The sequence below is a fragment of the Mytilus trossulus genome, chromosome 6 (genome assembly GCF_036588685.1).
Source record: "Mytilus trossulus isolate FHL-02 chromosome 6, PNRI_Mtr1.1.1.hap1, whole genome shotgun sequence".
NCBI classification, from domain to species: domain Eukaryota; kingdom Metazoa; phylum Mollusca; class Bivalvia; order Mytilida; family Mytilidae; genus Mytilus; species Mytilus trossulus.
In genome coordinates this window covers 90,402,088-90,422,442 of record NC_086378.1, presented here as the reverse complement: position 1 = coordinate 90,422,442, position 20,355 = coordinate 90,402,088, and the positions used below count along the sequence as shown (strand labels likewise).

The 20,355-nt window shown below is 33.7% G+C and overlaps 1 protein-coding gene across 1 annotated transcript; it reads left to right on the top strand.

The window, feature by feature from the left end:
• The first annotated feature begins 1,738 nt into the window (after window positions 1-1,738).
• On the top strand, window positions 1,739-19,290 carry LOC134722194 (sodium-dependent neutral amino acid transporter B(0)AT3-like). Its single transcript, XM_063585778.1, has 11 exons — window positions 1,739-1,849; window positions 5,175-5,638; window positions 6,586-6,869; window positions 8,550-8,711; window positions 9,572-9,682; window positions 10,683-10,884; window positions 12,210-12,418; window positions 12,969-13,170; window positions 16,610-16,769; window positions 17,553-17,715; window positions 18,667-19,290. Exons 2-11 carry the CDS (start codon window positions 5,221-5,223, stop codon window positions 18,907-18,909), a joined length of 2,154 nt encoding a protein of 717 aa, XP_063441848.1. The 5' UTR covers window positions 1,739-1,849; window positions 5,175-5,220; the 3' UTR covers window positions 18,910-19,290.
• Window positions 19,291-20,355: the final 1,065 nt, after the last annotated feature.

Sequence of the window (20,355 nt, the reverse complement as noted above, 5' to 3'; positions counted from 1 at the left end):
GAATTAGCTGTCAGCTACAGAGAGTAGTCTCAGATCTGTACTTAATGTCTGATTTATTTTTGAGATGTATAAGTCCGGTCTACGGCCACTCTGTGGTTTTGTTAGATGTAGTTCTGTTTGTATGCATCTGATAAGTTATACCTTTTTCAACTGATTTTTATAGTTTGCACTCATGTTGTATTGTTACACGACTATCCCAGATTAGGAAGGAAGGGCGCCCGCAAACATATTTGACGCTATCTCATTCTGTACATGTATGTGCCTCAACCAAGTCAGGAGTATATAATTAAGTGGTTATCGTTTGTTGCTGTACATTTTTATTTTTCCCCATTGTTTTGTATACATACATCAGGCTGTATGTTTTCCTGTTTGAATTGTTTTACATTAATTTTGTCATTTCGGGGCTTTTATAGGTGACTATGCGATATGGGCTTTGCTCATTGTTGAAGGTCGTACGTTGGTCTATAATTGTTAACTTCTATGTCATTTGGTCCCTGGCGATTAGTTAGAGTTGTCTCATTGACAATAAAAACTTGCTAAAGTCCTCTTTTCTTTATTATACATTAATGTATCTGTTCGAAGTAATAACATCTTCTGAATCAGTAATCATTTTCGTTTGTTCTGTTGCAGATCTCCGATGGTCTCATAATTCACCAGAGGTCAAGAAAAACGGTGGTCCGGACGTTTTGACCACCACAAGGACTGACACATTTTTTGTATTTCGCAAATTAAATAAAAGTATGATAGAGAAGACCAGCAGATTATATATATATAGTGTCTATATCTGTGGAATAAGATGCAAACATTTGTTTCGGGCTGGTTTTCCTCTTAACGTGAAATAATATCACACTAATGGAGATGGAGAAGAAAGTTTGATAACGGATGTGGTCCGAAAATGATAAAAATGTACAAAAAATGCATATGATGACGTAAATCGGTCTTTATTTTTTGGTTTTGGTTTTAAAAAGGACGAGTTACGCAGTAAAACCATCTTACAGCAAGAACAAATTAGACTCTGTTATTATAAATTTGCTTACATTATAACTTATAATTTCATGAAATACATCATTACATGTATCTATAGAACCGTTGTAATGTGTTCGCGTGTACTAGAAATTCCCATTTCTAATTATAGAAAAATAACCCCCCTTTTAATTTCTCTATCATTTTAACCTTAAATTGAGAGGGAAGTGATAGATTGGATAGAAACGTGTTCTAACAAAATCAAAAACAAAATTTGTATAAATAAATAACTATCTTACCGTTTCATGCCACAAAGTGTGAGGACAAAGCCATTTTGTTTCTTTCAATGAGCATGCCCAATGTATCAATAGAATTACTCTTGCATTAAATTCTGTATGATATATTTATAAACTTATTTTTTCCAATCAATAAAAGATAAGTAAATATTTATTTTGTTTCTTATTTTGACGAATGGATATTTAAAGTTTAAATCACGGACATGTATCTGATCAATGTGGTTGGATTTAAAAAAAAACATCATCTATTTACTAACTTAAAGTGTTTTTTAGAGCCATTTATCACACCGTGAGAAAGCGACGGCTGATTAAACATATTTAATAACATTAAGGTACACTAAAAACTTGATTCAACTACATAACATGTGTCTAGTATAAGAGCGAGACACAAATGTGTATCATTAATGATTATACATAACTTGTATTTAGTTACCTGTTGGGTAATTTTTAAATTTCCCATTTTTTTGTCCAAATTCAGTCACCCATGTATAATACGCCTGATGACTCGACACATCATACAGATTTTTAAAACAGTATATATAATATAGTTTGCTTTAGTGTGTCTATGGAATGTTTATTTTTGTAAATGGGTGAGTCATGTATATACTTTGCTACTTACTGTATTTTCAAATGTTCTTACACTAGTCTAACAGATCATAACATACTGTGTGTGCCCTGTGGGTTTTGATACATGTAGGTGATTGTAGTATAACTCTCCGTAAAGAACAAAATCAATATATTTATACATTCTTCATTTCTTTCATCGCTATTCATTTCATGTAGATAAGAAATAAGGAAAGTTGATAAGTTGGCAAACCAGACACAGGTCTTTCGAGTCTTGCTACTCTTTTTTAACAAGGAAACACGACTGTAGTTAGTTGCGCCTTCTTGACATGTTCCTTAAATTTTCCTTAATTAAGGCGAAAATACTAAAGATAATCAACCCTGTGAAAAGTATGTAACAACATTATTGTTCCTGATTCGACTCATCATTCGAAAGAGAACAACCAATGTCAAAGCAAAACTTGACAAACGTCGAAAAGGCAGTATACAAAAAAAGGCAGAAGACATTTCGCCTAAATCATATACATGACGACGATATCATTTGGGCTAAACTATAAGCGAAACCACGGTATCACTTGGGCTAAACCATAATCGTGACCAGTTTATCATGTGGGCTAAACCATTAGCGAGACCACGGTATCACTTGGGCTAAACCATAATCGTGACCAGTTTATCATGTAGGCTAAACCATAAGCGAGACCACGGTATCACTTGGGCTAAACCATAATCGTGACCAGTTTATCGTGTGGGCTAAACCATAAGCGAGACCACGGTATCACTTGGGCTAAACCATAATCGTGACCAGTTTATCATGTGGGCTAAACCATAAGCGAGTTGTTTGGTCTATAACTTCATCAAAAACTACCTTGACCAAAAACTTTAGCCTGAAACTCACACTTTCATTCTCAATGTTCAGTGGACCGTGAAATTGGGGTCAAAAGTCTAATTTGGCTTTAAAATTAGAAAGATCATATTATAAGCAACAAGTGTACTAAGTTTCAAGTTGATTGGACATCAGCTTCATCAAAAACTACCTTGACCAAAAACTTTAACCTGAAGTGGGACGAACGAACGGACGAAGGAACGGACGGACGAACGGAGGCACAGACCAGAAAACATAATGCCGCTCTACTATCGTAGATGGGGCATAAAAAGAAAGGTTAGAACAAAATTCATAAATGTTAATATCGAACTAATAGGAGATCAGCATATTTAGCAATATAAGTCAAAATAGTCAGACAAGAAAGGTCACGTGCGTTTCTATATGCATGGTTAGGGGTAGATCATGTATGTATAAGAATGTTTGAACCCAATGGCTGTCAAGAGATCAATTTCTATTTTACTTCGATAGGACTATGCCCATATATATACGAATGAAAAGTTATGTTATAAAGTCTCTATTTATTCAGCACTTTGTTCAATTATTTGCAAACGTACGGACTTTAACAATGAAAAAAACCAACAATACCTTATTATATTTGGCTATAGATTTTAAAAGAAACCTTTTCAAAAATCAAATAAATAATATTAACTTGTATTAAGTAATATCACTTAGGCAAATGTCTACATTGTCGAGCAGCGGTTCATTAGTAATTTTAAAAGTCAGTACGTGTATGTTAACACTAATATTGACCTAAAAAAACAAGAATATTTTTGTAGTTATTTTTTCACATTAAACCACTGCCACGTTATGGATGGGACTAGTCTGTATTCACCATAAATGAACCTCTATAAAGGGAGAGAATGTCCCTCCTTAATCTACAGAGGTATACCCTATACGCTCATATCTATTATAAGGCATGAATGAATACAATATATATAGTATTGCCGATAGCCCAGCAAGCATAGTGGACAACGGAATTTATTAATTTATTTACATACATGTATCTCAATAATGTGTGGTCTAGCGGGACGGCTGCAGTGCAGGCGATTTGGTGTCACGATATCACAGAAGCATGGGTTCGAATCCCGGCGAGGGAAGAACCAAAAATTTGCGAAAGCAATTTACAGATCTAACATTGTTGGGTTGATGTTTAGACGAGTTGAATAAATATATATATATATATAAACATTGGAAAACAACAATAACCACAATGACTCCTAATAGCAAAAAACCTTGAAATATCCTGTTAGGTACAACTTAGCTAGAAAAAGTAAACCTTGTACCAACGAGAGCTAAAATATAGCCGACATGAATGTAAACATGTAACTAAATACATACATAAATAACTCGATCATCAACGACCTCGCCAGCCAGGAACAACCAAACAAAACCCATTAATGGGGTAAACTGGAAACCTGGGTCCGACCTCATGCGACAAGTCATCTCACGAGACATACTCAGACGAATATATTGTTTTGAAAAATATATATAAATGCATGTATCAAATTATATACATAATTTTACTGGAACTTGAATGTTGCCCTGTCTGCGGCGGGCTAGAAAGTGATAATATCAGGGAAAAAATTTCCCGCTATAAAATTAGTCACGTGTCTTATACCTAGTGACTTAAACTTATAAAATTACTACGCTAGTACCGTATATACAATAATTTCTCCCTATACTACGAAACGTGAGAAATTATACTTAATCGTTTGTATCTCAACCAATTATCCCCAATTAATGTAATTGTGGGTCTGTAAATAAATGTTGTGTTTTGTATTTCTTATATGACTAGAAAAAAAATATAAAATTTGCTTATGCACCAGCAACTTGTGTAATTGGTTTGTTTTTTCTAAAAAACTAGTAATTACGATGCGAAATATGTTCTAGTTACCCCCCTTTGGCCGATCATTTGATATTCTCGCATAACTGATTTTGAATTGTGTTCACTCCACCTTTAGTTTTAAAGTGAATTCTTTTTCCTAGTCATTACATTAGAATACGTTAGAGTAATCAGATCGAAATTTACCCACCCGCCCTCTCCTTTTTTTTTTATTTTTGTCAAATTTCTAGTTTATTTATTTTATTTTATTTTTGCATTTTATGCATCAGTAACTTATGTGGCGGATATTTAATTTTTGTGGCCCGCCTTAATTTATATTATTCTAGTTTAACTGAATAAGTATTAATATTTGTATATGTATTGGTAATTGTTCTTTATATTATTGTAATTCATGTATGTAAAGATTTATGTTTTCGGCCAAATAAATTTATATTATTATTACAGTCTTTTATGAAGCCAAGAAGTAATTTTCCTCACATATGTGTAATGCAATAATCGGGTGGTATTAAAATGAATTTTCAATACACTCTATAACTATAAAAAATAATTTCACCAAAGTTGTGATAATGTTTTGATAAAAAAAAAACCTACTTAGTACAGAATAACAATTATATTTTTTTTTCAGTTGCAAAACCTCATCGGTATAATTTGAACTAAAACAAATCCTAATCATGACCAAGAAAAAGAAACAAAACAATAACCCAATGAAAGGGCAGGTAAACAAAGGAATGGACACGTCCAGTGTGTTCACGATCGAATCGAGTGCGTCCAATTGGCGCGAGTCAAGGGAAACGCTCACAACAGATACACACACGCCAGTTCAAATGTCTCGAAGAAATTCCTTTTCGTCCGCTATGGAGAGTGGAAGTATATTTTCTGGCAGTATTGGGTCCGTGCCATCAAAGGCGAGTGCAGCATTATCTACGGACGCATTGTTATTGAAGCAGAAAACAGAGGATATTGAAGGACAATCTACCGAACGTGAATCGTGGGATAATAAAGTACAATATCTCTTAGCCGTCGTCGGGTTCGCTGTAGGACTTGGAAATGTCTGGAGATTTCCTTATCTAGCACAGAAAAACGGAGGAGGTAAGTCAGGCTACATGAATTGTCTAATAATTGTTTTTTTTTAATATGGAAAAAAGAAGATATGTTATGATTGCCAATCATTGAGACAACTCTTCACAAAAGGCTAACTGACACAGAAATTAACGACAATGAGCAAAACCAATGCCACAAGACTAGATTCACAAACTTTGATAGTGATACTATTCCTCCCTTTTGTAGATCATAATCATAAACATGATAGTCCTATGGCATCGGGAGCAATATTTTCTCTTTCTTTTTATTTTCTCATATGTGTATTTTCTTTTTTCTGTTTTTAATTGACCCTGTTACATCAATGCAAATTAAAACAACATGATTCTTAGCATAAAACGTTTCAAAAAGGAATAAAATGCGAAGTCATATATTATATGACTAATTTGATGGGTGTGTATAACCTGTAAAATATATGCTTATTATCTTCTGAGAGAAGTTACAAAGAAGGCGATATCACATAATAGTTTATAATAACCAGTTTTGGCAACCACTTTACAATGCTCTTTACAATGCTCATCATCTGAAAGGAAAATATATGACAGAGCAAATGTTTAGAGACCCCAAAAAGTATTATAAATCTTTCAAATAACACCCTTCATGTGTTCAACAGCAAGTTTTCAGTATCATTTATATCTTATTTACTTATTGGTTGTGTTCAGTGATTTTATACAACACTGTGAAACTCAATTTGAAATTTTTCAATAACTTTTAAAATGAGCACACAGAAGAAAATACCAGTGTCATATTATGGTGAACTCAATGTCATAGAAGACATAGTTATGAAATATATGCAACTGAACCATCAACAATTTTACAGTTCACCTTTTCTGTTTATTTTTTAGAAAGTTTACAATTTTAAAAATTATTAGTGATATTCATGCTTTCCAAGTTTAACAAATGTAAGGTAATTTCAGACTAATACCTTTTAATTACAGGTGCTTTTCTTATTCCATATGTCATAATGTTGGCAATCGAAGGCATTCCTTTGTTTTACCTTGAACTTGCAGTAGGTCAAAGGTTACGGAAAGGAGCCATAGGAGCATGGAATGAAGTTAGTCCCTTTTTAGGCGGGATTGGAATAGCTTGCTGTTTTGTCTCGTTTTGGGTAGCGTTATACTATAACACTATTATTGCCTGGTGTCTGTATTATTTAGTGCTGAGTTTCCGAGCTACCTTACCATGGGCAGCATGTCCAGATCCGGTACCAAAGGAGTGCAATGTAAGTATGGTATAGGTATACATTATTGTTAGAGGCCAGCTGAAGCTTGCATCCGGGTGCGTGATTTTCTAGCTGCGTTGGCGACCCATCGGTGGCCTTGAACTTTTTTCTTCTCTTCTGTCGGGTTGTTGTCTCCTTGACACATTCACCGTTCCTGCACAACTAGATTGATATTAACCTGAGTGTACGACGGTGCTCCAGTGGCGGATCAAGGGAAAAAAGGGGGTCCGAGTGTACGACGTGGTGCTCATAAAAATACCAACAAACCGAAGTAGATATTCGGAAATAAAATTGATTTTTATGGTGCATTTACTATTAAAGGTGTAACTATTATTAATGGACAAGTAAGTTTGTAATCAAGAATTTCTTGGTTGAGTTTTCAAAATCGACTTCGCCCAGAATTTTTATTAACTTACAATTATTGCGTCCAGATTAATAAATAGAAATAAAACTTAATGTTGGATGTACGAAACACAACACCACACCATCTGAACAAATTGTATGGACTTGCATCAAATGAATTTAAAGCTGAAATTGCGCTATGTGATGTCACAATAGGCTCCATGTAAATATCGCACAACTATTGTGTAATATCAACATCAAACCAATTTGTTTCCTTTAAGCATAGTTTGTAGACCTCTAATAAAGGAACACAGAAGAACTAGCAAATTGAATGCACAACTTCACAAAAGTTGCAAACCGACTGTAAATTTAAACATCATTAAAGGGATCCAACTTCACTTATTAAAGGATGTGCTTAGTTGAGGTTTTGGAATTTGTGTCAAATGTTCGGACTCCTTGGTGTTTTTCCATACAATACAATGTAAAATATTTTGCCCCATAACACACATTATTTGTTCATATAAGACTTAATAGCTCATGAAAGGTCATTTACCAAAGTTTTATAAGGTTCTTGATTTTCGTTCTTTTGTTTTGAGACCCAAATATTACCAATGCAAACATAAGGTAAAAGTCCGAGTCAGACTTTTCCTGCCATATTTTAAATCTCAAATATCTCGAAAAGGAGGTCCATGACCTATTAATATTTTTAGCCTATCTTTATCCTTAACTGCTGCTCTACCAGCTTATAGTATCAATTTTGATTTCTTAATTTCTTAATTAATTATTAAAACATAACAAAATATGTTTTTGACTATGAACTAGCTTTCTGAAACTGCGGGTTCTCCTTGAGATTTGTTCAATAGTTTTGTTTCAAATATCTTCTAGGAAGGGCATTCAAACCGGAAGCTTATCAACACACACTTTCTTTTACGATTTTTCTTTTACTCAAGTTTACTTAGTTCAACAGCACTATAGAAACACAGGAAATAACCTTGAACTATACCCTTTCTGTCACGAGACATACTTGAAAAAATCCAAAGCGAACTTTATTGCTGTTCTTCATCTCAAAACCACTATGATCCTTTAACATGAGAAAAACGTTTACTATCTGAATTTCCTGGCAAACCTGGCACCGGTTTAAGCGGAAGTCTTAGTGTAGATGCGTAAGTTTTCAGGGTTTATGGTTTACATTTTACATATATTTATGTACTGTTTCGGTTCTTTTCTGTGACTTTTTGTTCGTCAACTTTTGATTGAGACTTTAACGGTATCGTCTTATTATTTTCTATTAATGAAATTTGACAAATTTATGTTGACCCTATAATTTCCGTTTTATAGATGAGCAGTCCAACAACTTATTTCTGGTACAGAAAGACTTTAGATATTTCGTCTTCTGTAGAGGAAACTGGAAACCTGAACTGGTGGATATTGGTTTCGTTGTTCGTAGCTTGGCTTATTGTGTTCATGTGCATGATTAAAGGGATTGCATCTTCCGGTAAAGTAAGTTACTACAGAAAGACTGGACGATCATTTTAACTTTAATCAAATAGATATAGGAAGATGAGGTATGAGTGATAATGAGACAACTCTCCATCCAAGTCACAATTTATAATGGCAAACCATCATTTATCAAGGTACGGTCTTCAACACAGAGCCTTGGCGCACATGATTCATCGAACAACACGCTATAAAGGGTGCTATAAAGGGCCCCGAAAATTACTACTGTAAAACCATTCAAATGGGAAAACCAACGGTCCTATCTGTATAAAAAAGACCATTCCTCTTCAGTATTTTCCATATGATTTTTTTTTTAAATTGTAAATCTTTTCGAAATTTTTTTCCTTTTATTGCTGAATTATTTTGGAAGTCTTATTTTATAAAGTAACTACCTTTGTTTTACTTTCAATATTTCTTAAATAGCCTAAAATGCATCAATCATGCATAATCCATCTCTAGCTAAGGGAGTAAATTGAAGTTCACACGAATACGGATTCAATGGGTCAAATTATTCACTTACAAGTGAATAATTCATCATCTATGTTTCTTTCTGTTTCTTAGCTTATTTTGACAGAATTGAACTATACTGGCTGCAATAAGCGAATCATTATCAATATTAAACTTTCAGTTGGTTGAAAAAAATATGTATATTGTAGCTAGTGCCCCTTTAAATCAGCTGTACCAAGTCAGGAATATGACAGTTCTTGTCCATTCGTTTTTGATGCGTTTTGTTTTTTGATTTTGCCATGTGATTATGGACTTTCCAAATTGATTTTCCTCTGAGTTCAGTATTTTTGTGATTTTACTTTTTACTATTTATCCAGTAGCTTGTGCCCCTTTAACGCAGCTTTACTATTATCTAGGTTGTGTATGTTACTGCAACATTTCCATATTTGGTTTTGATCATCTTTTTCTTCCGTGGAGTAACTTTAGAAGGATTCCAGCATGGACTAGAATATTTCTTTGTACCGGATGTAAGTATTTACATAGATAAGTAAGTAAGTAATACATACGTAATGACTTAAGTTAAAGAGGGTGACTCAATTAACAATCACTAATCTAACTTCAGATATTGCTGTTAAGGCGAAAGCATGACTTAATTTGTACTGGTTAAATTTAAATTCATATTATGTCTTTTCTATGTGTTTGTTCGTGTTGTTAATAAAATGCAAAGGAAAACAATAAAGGGACGGCATTTAACATCCTATGTTCATTCGTTTTTAAATGTATGTTACTATATCGTGTACATTACTCCAAACAATGATGATATTAATTTTTTTTTTAGTTCAAACAAGGTAATAAAAATACACTACATTTCTTATATTTATATGCAAAATTAATTTTTGTGAACTTAATCAATAAATATTTTATTGGAAGGAGGACATATAATATTTCTAATGTTGCGTCATTTATGTGTACAACATATACAACATGATAAAAAGACGTTAAGCTTTTACATAAAACATGCTAACCTTGATCTATAAAAAAGAAAAGCGTTCAGTATAATAATGTTGAACATGTATAAGTCTTTTGGTTTATTCTTTTTTTGTCATAGCGTTGTCGGTTTCATTTCTACTTATGAGTTTAAATGTCCCTTTTTAAGGTATATGTCGCCTTTCTTTGTGATATTTTATACTTTATGTGCGAATTCCCCAAAAAGTGTAAATACTTCAATTGGAGACCATATCAAAATGCGAAGAGGCAAAGACGAGATTTTACTTTAAAAGTTAAAGGGGCGATAACGCTATGATTGTGAGCAACTATAATTCAATGTGGCCCTTTTTCTTTCATTCGTCTATGGTTTCACCACTCAACTACCCCTTAAATATTCTAAAATACGCTACGGAATAATGTTCATTTAAAAACATTAGATAACCATTATACGGAGTATCTGTTCAAATGCGTATGCATCAAAACTTTATACGATTTAGAAACAGTTTAACATACATCGTTTTCATCTTTCATTTATTGCAGTTTTCTAGATTAGGAGATCCACAAGTATGGTTAGAAGCTGCAACACAAATTTTCTTCTCATTAGGATTAGCTTTTGGTGGACTGATCGCTTTCTCCTCATATATGCCAGTGAGAAACAACTGTTATGTTGACGCCATCTTGGTTTCGGTTATCAACTGTGGCACATCCGTTTTTGCTGGAATCGTCATATTTTCTATATTAGGTAGTTATTAACCTAATTAAATGCATAGCATTTATGTTTTTGCTTGACTGGTCATTTTTTTTATTTATGTAACAACACTGCGTGATTTTTCAAAATATAGGTGATTAATAAAATTGTTTGGAAGGACATTGCTTATCAAAACCAAAGTTTTGGAGGAAATTAGTATGGTTCGTTTCCCTGTCAGTCCTTCACAACATTCTGACATTGGCTGTTTCTGTGCAAGGTACGCATCATTTGAGATGAAGATAAAATACTGATTGACTGTAACCTTGTGGGGATCATATTTATAATCAACGGAGATAATATGTACTCATCATTAAAAAAAAAACCTCCTCGTAACTTGCCACTGGACGTCTTACGGCAACACTCTTTCTTCATCATAACTAGTTTATCTAAGTTACTCTGCACGATGCAAAGTTTACCAAGAATCGAAACAAAAACAATATGTAGCAATGAAAATCGTTTTGATAATATTGGAAACTATAAAAGTATTGGAGCTGTTCCAGACCATATGAGTATTTGGACATATGCATAGGGTCGGACCGTATGAGTATACGCGTACGGTCCAGCTGATCATACATGTTTTGGAATCATATGGGTTAAATTTAAACAAATATTTATCAAAATCCTTATTTTTAGTTATACAAATTGTTATTATTACAAAATAGATAGGTAAAGTGAATAAGCGAACAACTGAAATTAAATATTTGTTTAATTGTATATCCGTGAATTCTATTTTGTTACTCTGGCCAAAGGTGCTTGCTTCTAGAAAGAACGTCGTATGTTATGCATGTTCCTTTGCGTATGCATTTCTTTTGTAAAGTTTATAAATATTCTAAAACAATTGTCCTCCTACATAATGTTTACTTCCGATAACTTCAATTTCAATGAGCATACTGAGCTGCGATTAATGAATTACCGGCCTGCAAAATATAGAAGATTAACAGATTAAATAAGCGTGATCTTTTTAGATAGTTAAAATATTAAGTTTTTATGTCAAATGCTGTTGAACTTTTTATATTAATTGGAGATATAAGTTATGTTGTCTTGATCTGTTATATACATTTGTATCTAATAAACTTTACCAACTTCTTAATATCAGTCAGACCATACGCGTACGATCCGACCGTATGCGTATTTTGAAAAAGTACACATACGGTCCAAATACTCATACGGTCTGGAACAGAGCTATGTTTAAAAAAAAATTAGAATAGGTTCCTTTTTATAAAAAATGAAGTGGGATTTGACACTTTGAGATTTCTTATCTGCTCATTTAGGAGAAATTGGTCCTGCTCTTTACAGTATCATATTGTTGTTTGCTATAGGTTTCAAGGCTAACAACTCATACAATGATTGCTTAGCAACAAGGAATAGCCAGCTGATAAGTCTGTTCAACACAACAGACCTGACAGTACCAAAAGCTGGAACACAAACAACATTTACCCAGTTCGAACCATCTATTCAACGATGGATACAAAGACAAGGGATAATGCCGGAACTTCCAGTCTGCGATTTGAAGGCAGAGCTTCAAAAGGTAAAATGTACCAAGTCATGAATATGACAGTGTTATTCATTCGTTTGATGTGTTTGAACTTTTGATTTTGCCATTTGATTTTGGACTTTCCTTTTTGAATTTTCCTCGGAGTTCAGTATTTTTGTGTTTTTACTTTTAAGCAAACTTTTGCTTAGATGCCAACTGAAGCCCGCCTCCTGCGATAATTTCTTGCTCATTGGTGACCTTAAGCTGTTTTCTGCTCTTTGGTCGGGTTGTTGTCTCTTTGACACATTCGTTGCTAAATGTCGTTGCTTCTTTTTTCTCTCAATGTTTAATAATATGACTTTGTCACTGTTTTGGATCTATTCTGTTATAACTTCGATATCGAAAAACATGTGTGAATGTTGAATGTTCAAAATGAAACAATTTAAAATGAAAATAGAGACAAAAAACAAATGAGGAATTTATGTAGAAAATATTTATTTTTCCTCCACGTTCACACCATTGAATACAATACGAGATGTATTTTGCTAAGTTGTCTTTGACATTCCCGCATATTTTTATAAACCTATGTATATTATCTTTTTAGTCGGGTTCAGGAACAGGACTTGCCTTTATTGCGTTCACAGAAGCCATAAACCAATTCCCAGCAGCACCGTTCTGGTCGATCTTGTTCTTCCTGATGTTACTGACACTTGGGTTAGACAGCATGTTTGGTACACTAGAGGGCGTGGTGACATCTATAATAGACATGAACCTCATAACAAACTTGAGAAAAGATGTATTAGCAGGTAATTATATTTGCCGTTTAGAATCACGACAAATATTACTAGATCTCCATGTAATTTATTGTTAACCTACACCATTGGAGATGCTAAAACAAACAAGACTGAATATTAAGTTATGTTGATTTATTTTTTTACGTGTCATAATAATAATTGCACAAAATAATCTTATTGACAGGTTTCTAAAACAATCAACACAATTCGGAATTTATTCGATTTATTCAACTCTTTAAAAGTCGTATTTTGTTTGGCCTTCGAACAGTGCTGATTCGATTGAATACATTATATTTCAGATCTACTATGTGCTGTTTCCCTATACTACTGATGTTTAGTGAACAACTATTTCGTGTGTTACTGTTTCGTTTGTTATATTTCAGGTGTACTATGTGCTGTTTCCCTTCTGATGTCCTTTGGTTTTGCCACACAGAATGGACCATACATTTTTGTTATATTTCAGGTGTACTATGTGCTGTTTCCCTATACTACTGATGTTTAGTGAACAACTATTTCGTGTGTTACTGTTTCGTTTGTTATATTTCAGGTGTACTATGTGCTGTTTCCCTTCTGATGTCCTTTGGTTTTGCCACACAGAATGGACCATACATTTTTGATATATTTCAGGTGTTCTCTGTGCTGTTTCCCTTCTGATGTCCTTTGGTTTTGCCACACAGAATGGACCATACATTTTTGTTATATTTCAGGTGTACTATGTGCTGTTTCCCTACTGATGTCCTTTGGTTTTGCCACACAGAATGGACCATACATTTTTGATATATTTCAGGTGTTCTCTGTGCTGTTTCCCTACTGATGTCCTTTGGTTTTGCCACACAGAATGGACCATACATTTTTGTTATATTTCAGGTGTTCTCTGTGCTGTTTCCCTTCTGATGTCCTTTGGTTTTGCCACACAGAATGGACCATACATTTTTGTTATATTTCATGTGTACTATGTGCTGTTTCCCTTCTGATGTCCTTTGGTTTTGCCACACAGAATGGACCATACATTTTTGTTGTATTTCATGTGTACTATGTGCTGTTTCCCTTCTGATGTCCTTTGGTTTTGCCACACAGAATGGACCATACATTTTTGTTGTATTTCATGTGTACTATGTGCTGTTTCCCTTCTGATGTCCTTTGGTTTTGCCACACAGAATGGACCATACATTTTTGTTGTATTTCATGTGTACTATGTGCTGTTTCCCTTCTGATGTCCTTTGGTTTTGCCACACAGAATGGACCATACATTTTTGTTGTATTTCATGTGTACTATGTGCTGTTTCCCTTCTGATGTCCTTTGGTTTTGCCACACAGAATGGACCATACATTTTTGTTGTATTTCATGTGTACTATGTGCTGTTTCCCTTCTGATGTCCTTTGGTTTTGCCACACAGAATGGACCATACATTTTTGTTATATTTCAGGTGTACTATGTGCTGTTTCCCTACTGATGTCCTTTGGTTTTGCCACACAGAATGGACCATACATTTTTGTTATATTTCAGGTGTACTATGTGCTGTTTCCCTATACTACTGATGTTTAGTGAACAACTATTTCGTGTGTTACTGTTTCGTTTGTTATATTTCAGGTGTTCTATGTGCTGTTTCCCTACTGATATCCTTTGGTTTTGCCACACAGAATGGACCATACATTTTTGTTATATTTCAGGTGTACTATGTGCTGTTTCCCTACTGATGTCCTTTGGTTTTGCCACACAGAATGGACCATACATTTTTGTTATATTTCAGGTGTACTATGTGCTGTTTCCCTATACTACTGATGTTTAGTGAACAACTATTTCGTGTGTTACTGTTTCGTTTGTTATATTTCAGGTGTTCTATGTGCTGTTTCCCTACTGATATCCTTTGGTTTTGCCACACAGAATGGACCATACATTTTTGTTATATTTCAGGTGTACTATGTGCTGTTTCCCTATACTACTGATGTTTAGTGAACAACTATTTCGTGTGTTACTGTTTCGTTTGTTATATTTCAGGTGTTCTATGTGCTGTTTCCCTACTGATATCCTTTGGTTTTGCCACACAGAATGGACCATACATTTTTGTTATATTTCAGGTGTACTATGTGCTGTTTCCCTACTGATGTCCTTTGGTTTTGCCACACAGAATGGACCATACATTTTTGTTATATTTCAGGTGTACTATGTGCTGTTTCCCTACTGATGTCCTTTGGTTTTGCCACACAGAATGGACCATACATTTTTGATATATTTCAGGTGTTCTCTGTGCTGTTTCCCTACTGATGTCCTTTGGTTTTGCCACACAGAATGGACCATACATTTTTGTTATATTTCAGGTGTTCTCTGTGCTGTTTCCCTTCTGATGTCCTTTGGTTTTGCCACACAGAATGGACCATACATTTTTGTTATATTTCATGTGTACTATGTGCTGTTTCCCTTCTGATGTCCTTTGGTTTTGCCACACAGAATGGACCATACATTTTTGTTGTATTTCATGTGTACTATGTGCTGTTTCCCTTCTGATGTCCTTTGGTTTTGCCACACAGAATGGACCATACATTTTTGTTGTATTTCATGTGTACTATGTGCTGTTTCCCTTCTGATGTCCTTTGGTTTTGCCACACAGAATGGACCATACATTTTTGTTGTATTTCATGTGTACTATGTGCTGTTTCCCTTCTGATGTCCTTTGGTTTTGCCACACAGAATGGACCATACATTTTTGTTGTATTTCATGTGTACTATGTGCTGTTTCCCTTCTGATGTCCTTTGGTTTTGCCACACAGAATGGACCATACATTTTTGTTGTATTTCATGTGTACTATGTGCTGTTTCCCTTCTGATGTCCTTTGGTTTTGCCACACAGAATGGACCATACATTTTTGTTATATTTCAGGTGTACTATGTGCTGTTTCCCTATACTACTGATGTTTAGTGAACAACTATTTCGTGTGTTACTGTTTCGTTTGTTATATTTCAGGTGTTCTATGTGCTGTTTCCCTACTGATATCCTTTGGTTTTGCCACACAGAATGGACCATACATTTTTGTTATATTTCAGGTGTACTATGTGCTGTTTCCCTACTGATGTCCTTTGGTTTTGCCACACAGAATGGACCATACATTTTTGTTATATTTCAGGTGTACTATGTGCTGTTTCCCTATACTACTGATGTTTAGTGAACAACTATTTCGTGTGTTACTGTTTCGTTTGTTATATTTCAGGTGTTCTATGTGCTGTTTCCCTACTGATGTCCTTTGGTTTTGCCACACAGAATGGACCATACATTTTTGTTATATTTCAGGTGTACTATGTGCTGTTTCCCTATACTACTGATGTTTAGTGAACAACTATTTCGTGTGTTACTGTTTCGTTTGTTATATTTCAGGTGTTCTATGTGCTGTTTCCCTACTGATATCCTTTGGTTTTGCCACACAGAATGGACCATACATTTTTGTTATATTTCAGGTGTACTATGTGCTGTTTCCCTACTGATGTCCTTTGGTTTTGCCACACAGAATGGACCATACATTTTTGTTCTTTTTGACGAATTTAGTGGCAATATTCCACTATTAGTTATCGCATTTTTCGAAGTCATTGGAATAAGTTACTTTTATGGACTTAAACGGTATGATATGATTTATTGCTTAAAGTGTCGAATCTGTATTTAGATGATTAAGGGTTGTCAATTACTAAATAATAGAACTTGAAAATATACGACACCGGCTTATGATATGGCAAATGGCCGTCGGAATTACAAGCATGCAGGTCATAATTTCAAGTTTCTGCACATTCTTTTGAACAAGGAAACTTCACAAGTCTTCACCAAGCTGTGCTTTGTTATACCATATAATGATTAAAGGGTCTGGAGGTAAAAAAATAAGGTCAAAGCGGCCATTGACAGGTTAAAATTTGTGTAAATCTTTGGTTTCGGATGTGATCTTTTGAACCATAATTTCGACTTTTATCTAACAAGATGCATCGATGCCCCATTACGTGAGTTTTTGATTTTGGTGTCAACCTATCAAAAGTCAAGGCCACAGCAGTTATTTATAGACAGAAATTTTGTTAAAAAAATAAGCATTTATAAACTGAAATAAATACGAAATATGTGTGTGTTTGATAATATCTTTAAAGCCTATGTCCAACTTTTACCAAACTTGCCTTGGTAAAACTGCATGAGATTGAGAATCATAAACTAGATCTTCACAGTCTTATTTTTTAAGCTATATTAAATTGCAAAGTCATATAATGATATAGGAAGATAGAACGAAACACTGAAATGCAGATCCCGATAATTTTGTTTACCTGGCAATCATACCACATCTTCTTTTTATAATGATTCGTCTTTTTGAATAAGATGAATCATGTATACTTAATTCCTTCATAATTCTAACCGGTTTCATTTTAGATTTGGAGATGATATATCTTTAATGATTGGTTACAGACCAAATTATTACTGGTTGATTATGTGGAAATATGTATCACCTTTAGCAATCATCGTCATATTCTTAGCGAGTGTGATAAAAATGGCAGTTACCGGTACAACTTACGATGCTTGGGATTCTACAACGGTAAGTGAATAAAGATTCAAATTACGTTTGCTCACATTACCAGATGTCCATTTTGGCCAAAGTATTTAAGTAGTCCTCTACAATTTATCACTAGCCCGTAAAAACTGAGGTTGTAAGTTTGAACCCCACTCGTGGTAGGTGCCTTCATCTATCTAATGATTGTCATTTTTTCCCAGCCAAAAGTCGGTTGTGGTTCTTTTTAAATACCACGGCTTTTTCAGCCAACAAATAAAAACAAATCCAGGTTACAAACTAAAACCGAGGGAAACACATCAACTATAAGAGGAAAACAACGATTTAACAGAAACACTGAAATGTAACAAAAACAAACGACAATTCAACACACACAAAAACAAACTATAAGATAACAACTGCTATTTTCCTGACTTGGTACAGGACATTGTAAGAAAAAATGGTGGGTTGTACCTGGTTTTGCGGCTAGCCAAAAAACTTATCTCCACAATATAACCAAAAGTACTGAAAGTGGCGTTTTACATCAAAAATCAATCAATCAATCAATCCAAGTACCAGAAATTCCAAGGAAATCTACAAGTGGAGGCAATCTTTTTGGGACAAATCAATTTAAGAATATACAACTATACATACATGTGAACCTCCCGATTGGCGTACAATAATTCCGTTTTCAGGTGTCTCAATATTTCATTGGCAGCATCAATGTTGTTTAGCTTGTGATGAGGTCATGCACACAAAACATATCCACAGTTTTATCCTTTTTAAATGAATATTAACTCGAAAGTGGGCCAAGTGTTCAAATTAACAATATTTTGAATAGTATTGATCTCACTTTGGGAGGGATTAATTCTTTTGCTTGGGGTACATATTAATGACTTGAATAATATCAACAATTTAGCCAGAACACGAGCATACACTTGAAAATGTTAAATTACTTGCATAATTTAAAAAGTGTTTGCTATCATATTGTAATTCCAGGCAACAACGACAGCTTTATCATGGCCGGGAGGACATAAATTTGTTGCAGCATTTTTAATTCTTACTGCAGTTCTTTGGATACCAGGTGTAGCTTTAGTAAAGTATTTTCGGTTGATAAAATGGGAACCTGAAACACCAGCTTATTTTCCTGAAGAAGAACTGAAAAAAGAAAAGGAACTTAAAATATATGAGCCTTCAGATATGGAAAGAAAATTCTTCTACTGGAGAGAGGTTTTGGATTGATGATAACCCCAAACGTAGTATAATATTTAATTTAAAAATGTGATCTCATATTGCAGCATTTTAACATTTTAAAGTATATATTCAGAATCTTCATATTAAAAGAGGACATTAATTTTAATTGCAGTAATGCAATCAGGATTTTATACGTAGATTTTTTTTATAAGTGTGAATAAGTACAGTGATAGTGCTAATGACAGATTTTTTACAAGGAGCATTATATATGTCTGAACAAGTACAGTGATGAAAATTGGATATTGTAAATATAAGAAATAAACAATTCATTTCATGTCAATCATGTAATCCGGTGCTTTTAGGATTCATGTAATTTATATTTTACTTTTAATATTCTAATTTTAGTGCAATAAAACTTATTTTTATTTTGTACAATTATTTGTTGTGATATTAAGATAAAAAATAAACCAAAGGATTAAATAAAACCACAAATATAAGACTACCTTTATTATATAGCTGCAATTTTACCTCCATTGCTTATGAATAATCTAAAAAAGTGTTTTACAGTGACTTGACTGTTAGTGTTGCTATCCACCAATTGCAACTCATTCAAAATTTTGACCAAATTGCAATTTGTTTTATTAAACCAAATTGTTCAACTGGTCAGAAATTTGAACCAACTGCTGTAGAAAACCACAGTCAAGTCGTGAAAGTGCAAGGGGATAAAATAAAACATACTTACAATCCTATAAGACTGTAACTCCACTTTAATGATGTTGTGACAATTTCAGTCTATCAGTTTGTATAGGTATATTATAGTCTTTACCATGCTTAAAGTGAAATTGTTATTTTGAATTGCTATAAAAATGTCCAAACTAAGCTTTCATATAGTTTTTCTTTCGAAAAGTCTTTTATATTCATAAGAATCAGACATTATGTGAATTAAAACATTTCATATTCAGTAAAATATGTGTAAAATTGCAATATGTTTGTAGGAAGTTTCCATGGGGAGATAATATTTTTTTCTTTCAAAAAGTCTTTATTCAAAAGAATAATATTTTAGGTTTTTCTCCCCTGAAAACTTATCAATAGCATATTGTTATTTCACACATATTTTCCTGAATATATGATGTTTTATTTAAAATGATATCTGGTTCTTATGAATATAGAATACTTTTAGAAAGAAAAACTATATGAAAGCTTAGTTTGGACATTTTTATAGCAATTCAAAATAACAATTTCACCTTAAGGTTTATGTACCCTTCTGTAGCCATTTTTGTACGAACTTTTCAAACTTCAATTGTATCAAAACTACAGATATAATGAATGATAGAGACAGACCATTTTGTACATATTACAAGGGGAAACTTGATGCATAACATTATTTTTTACTGTTCCATTGCATTTAATAGAAAAAGAGGACTTTGTGGCAAATAAATTAAGATTTTTATAGAAAATTCACGGCCTTTATCCTTGTACTCTCATATTTGGCGA

Coding starts and splice junctions, on each gene's coding strand:
- LOC134722194 (XM_063585778.1), top strand. CDS start 5,221: ATGACCAAGAAAAAGAAACAAAACAATAACCCAATGAAAGGGCAGGTA. Junction 13,171..16,609: donor GAGAAAAGATGTATTAGCAG/GTAATTATATTT, acceptor GTTATATTTCAG/GTGTACTATGTGCTGTTTCC. Junction 17,716..18,666: donor ATGCTTGGGATTCTACAACG/GTAAGTGAATAA, acceptor TTGTAATTCCAG/GCAACAACGACAGCTTTATC.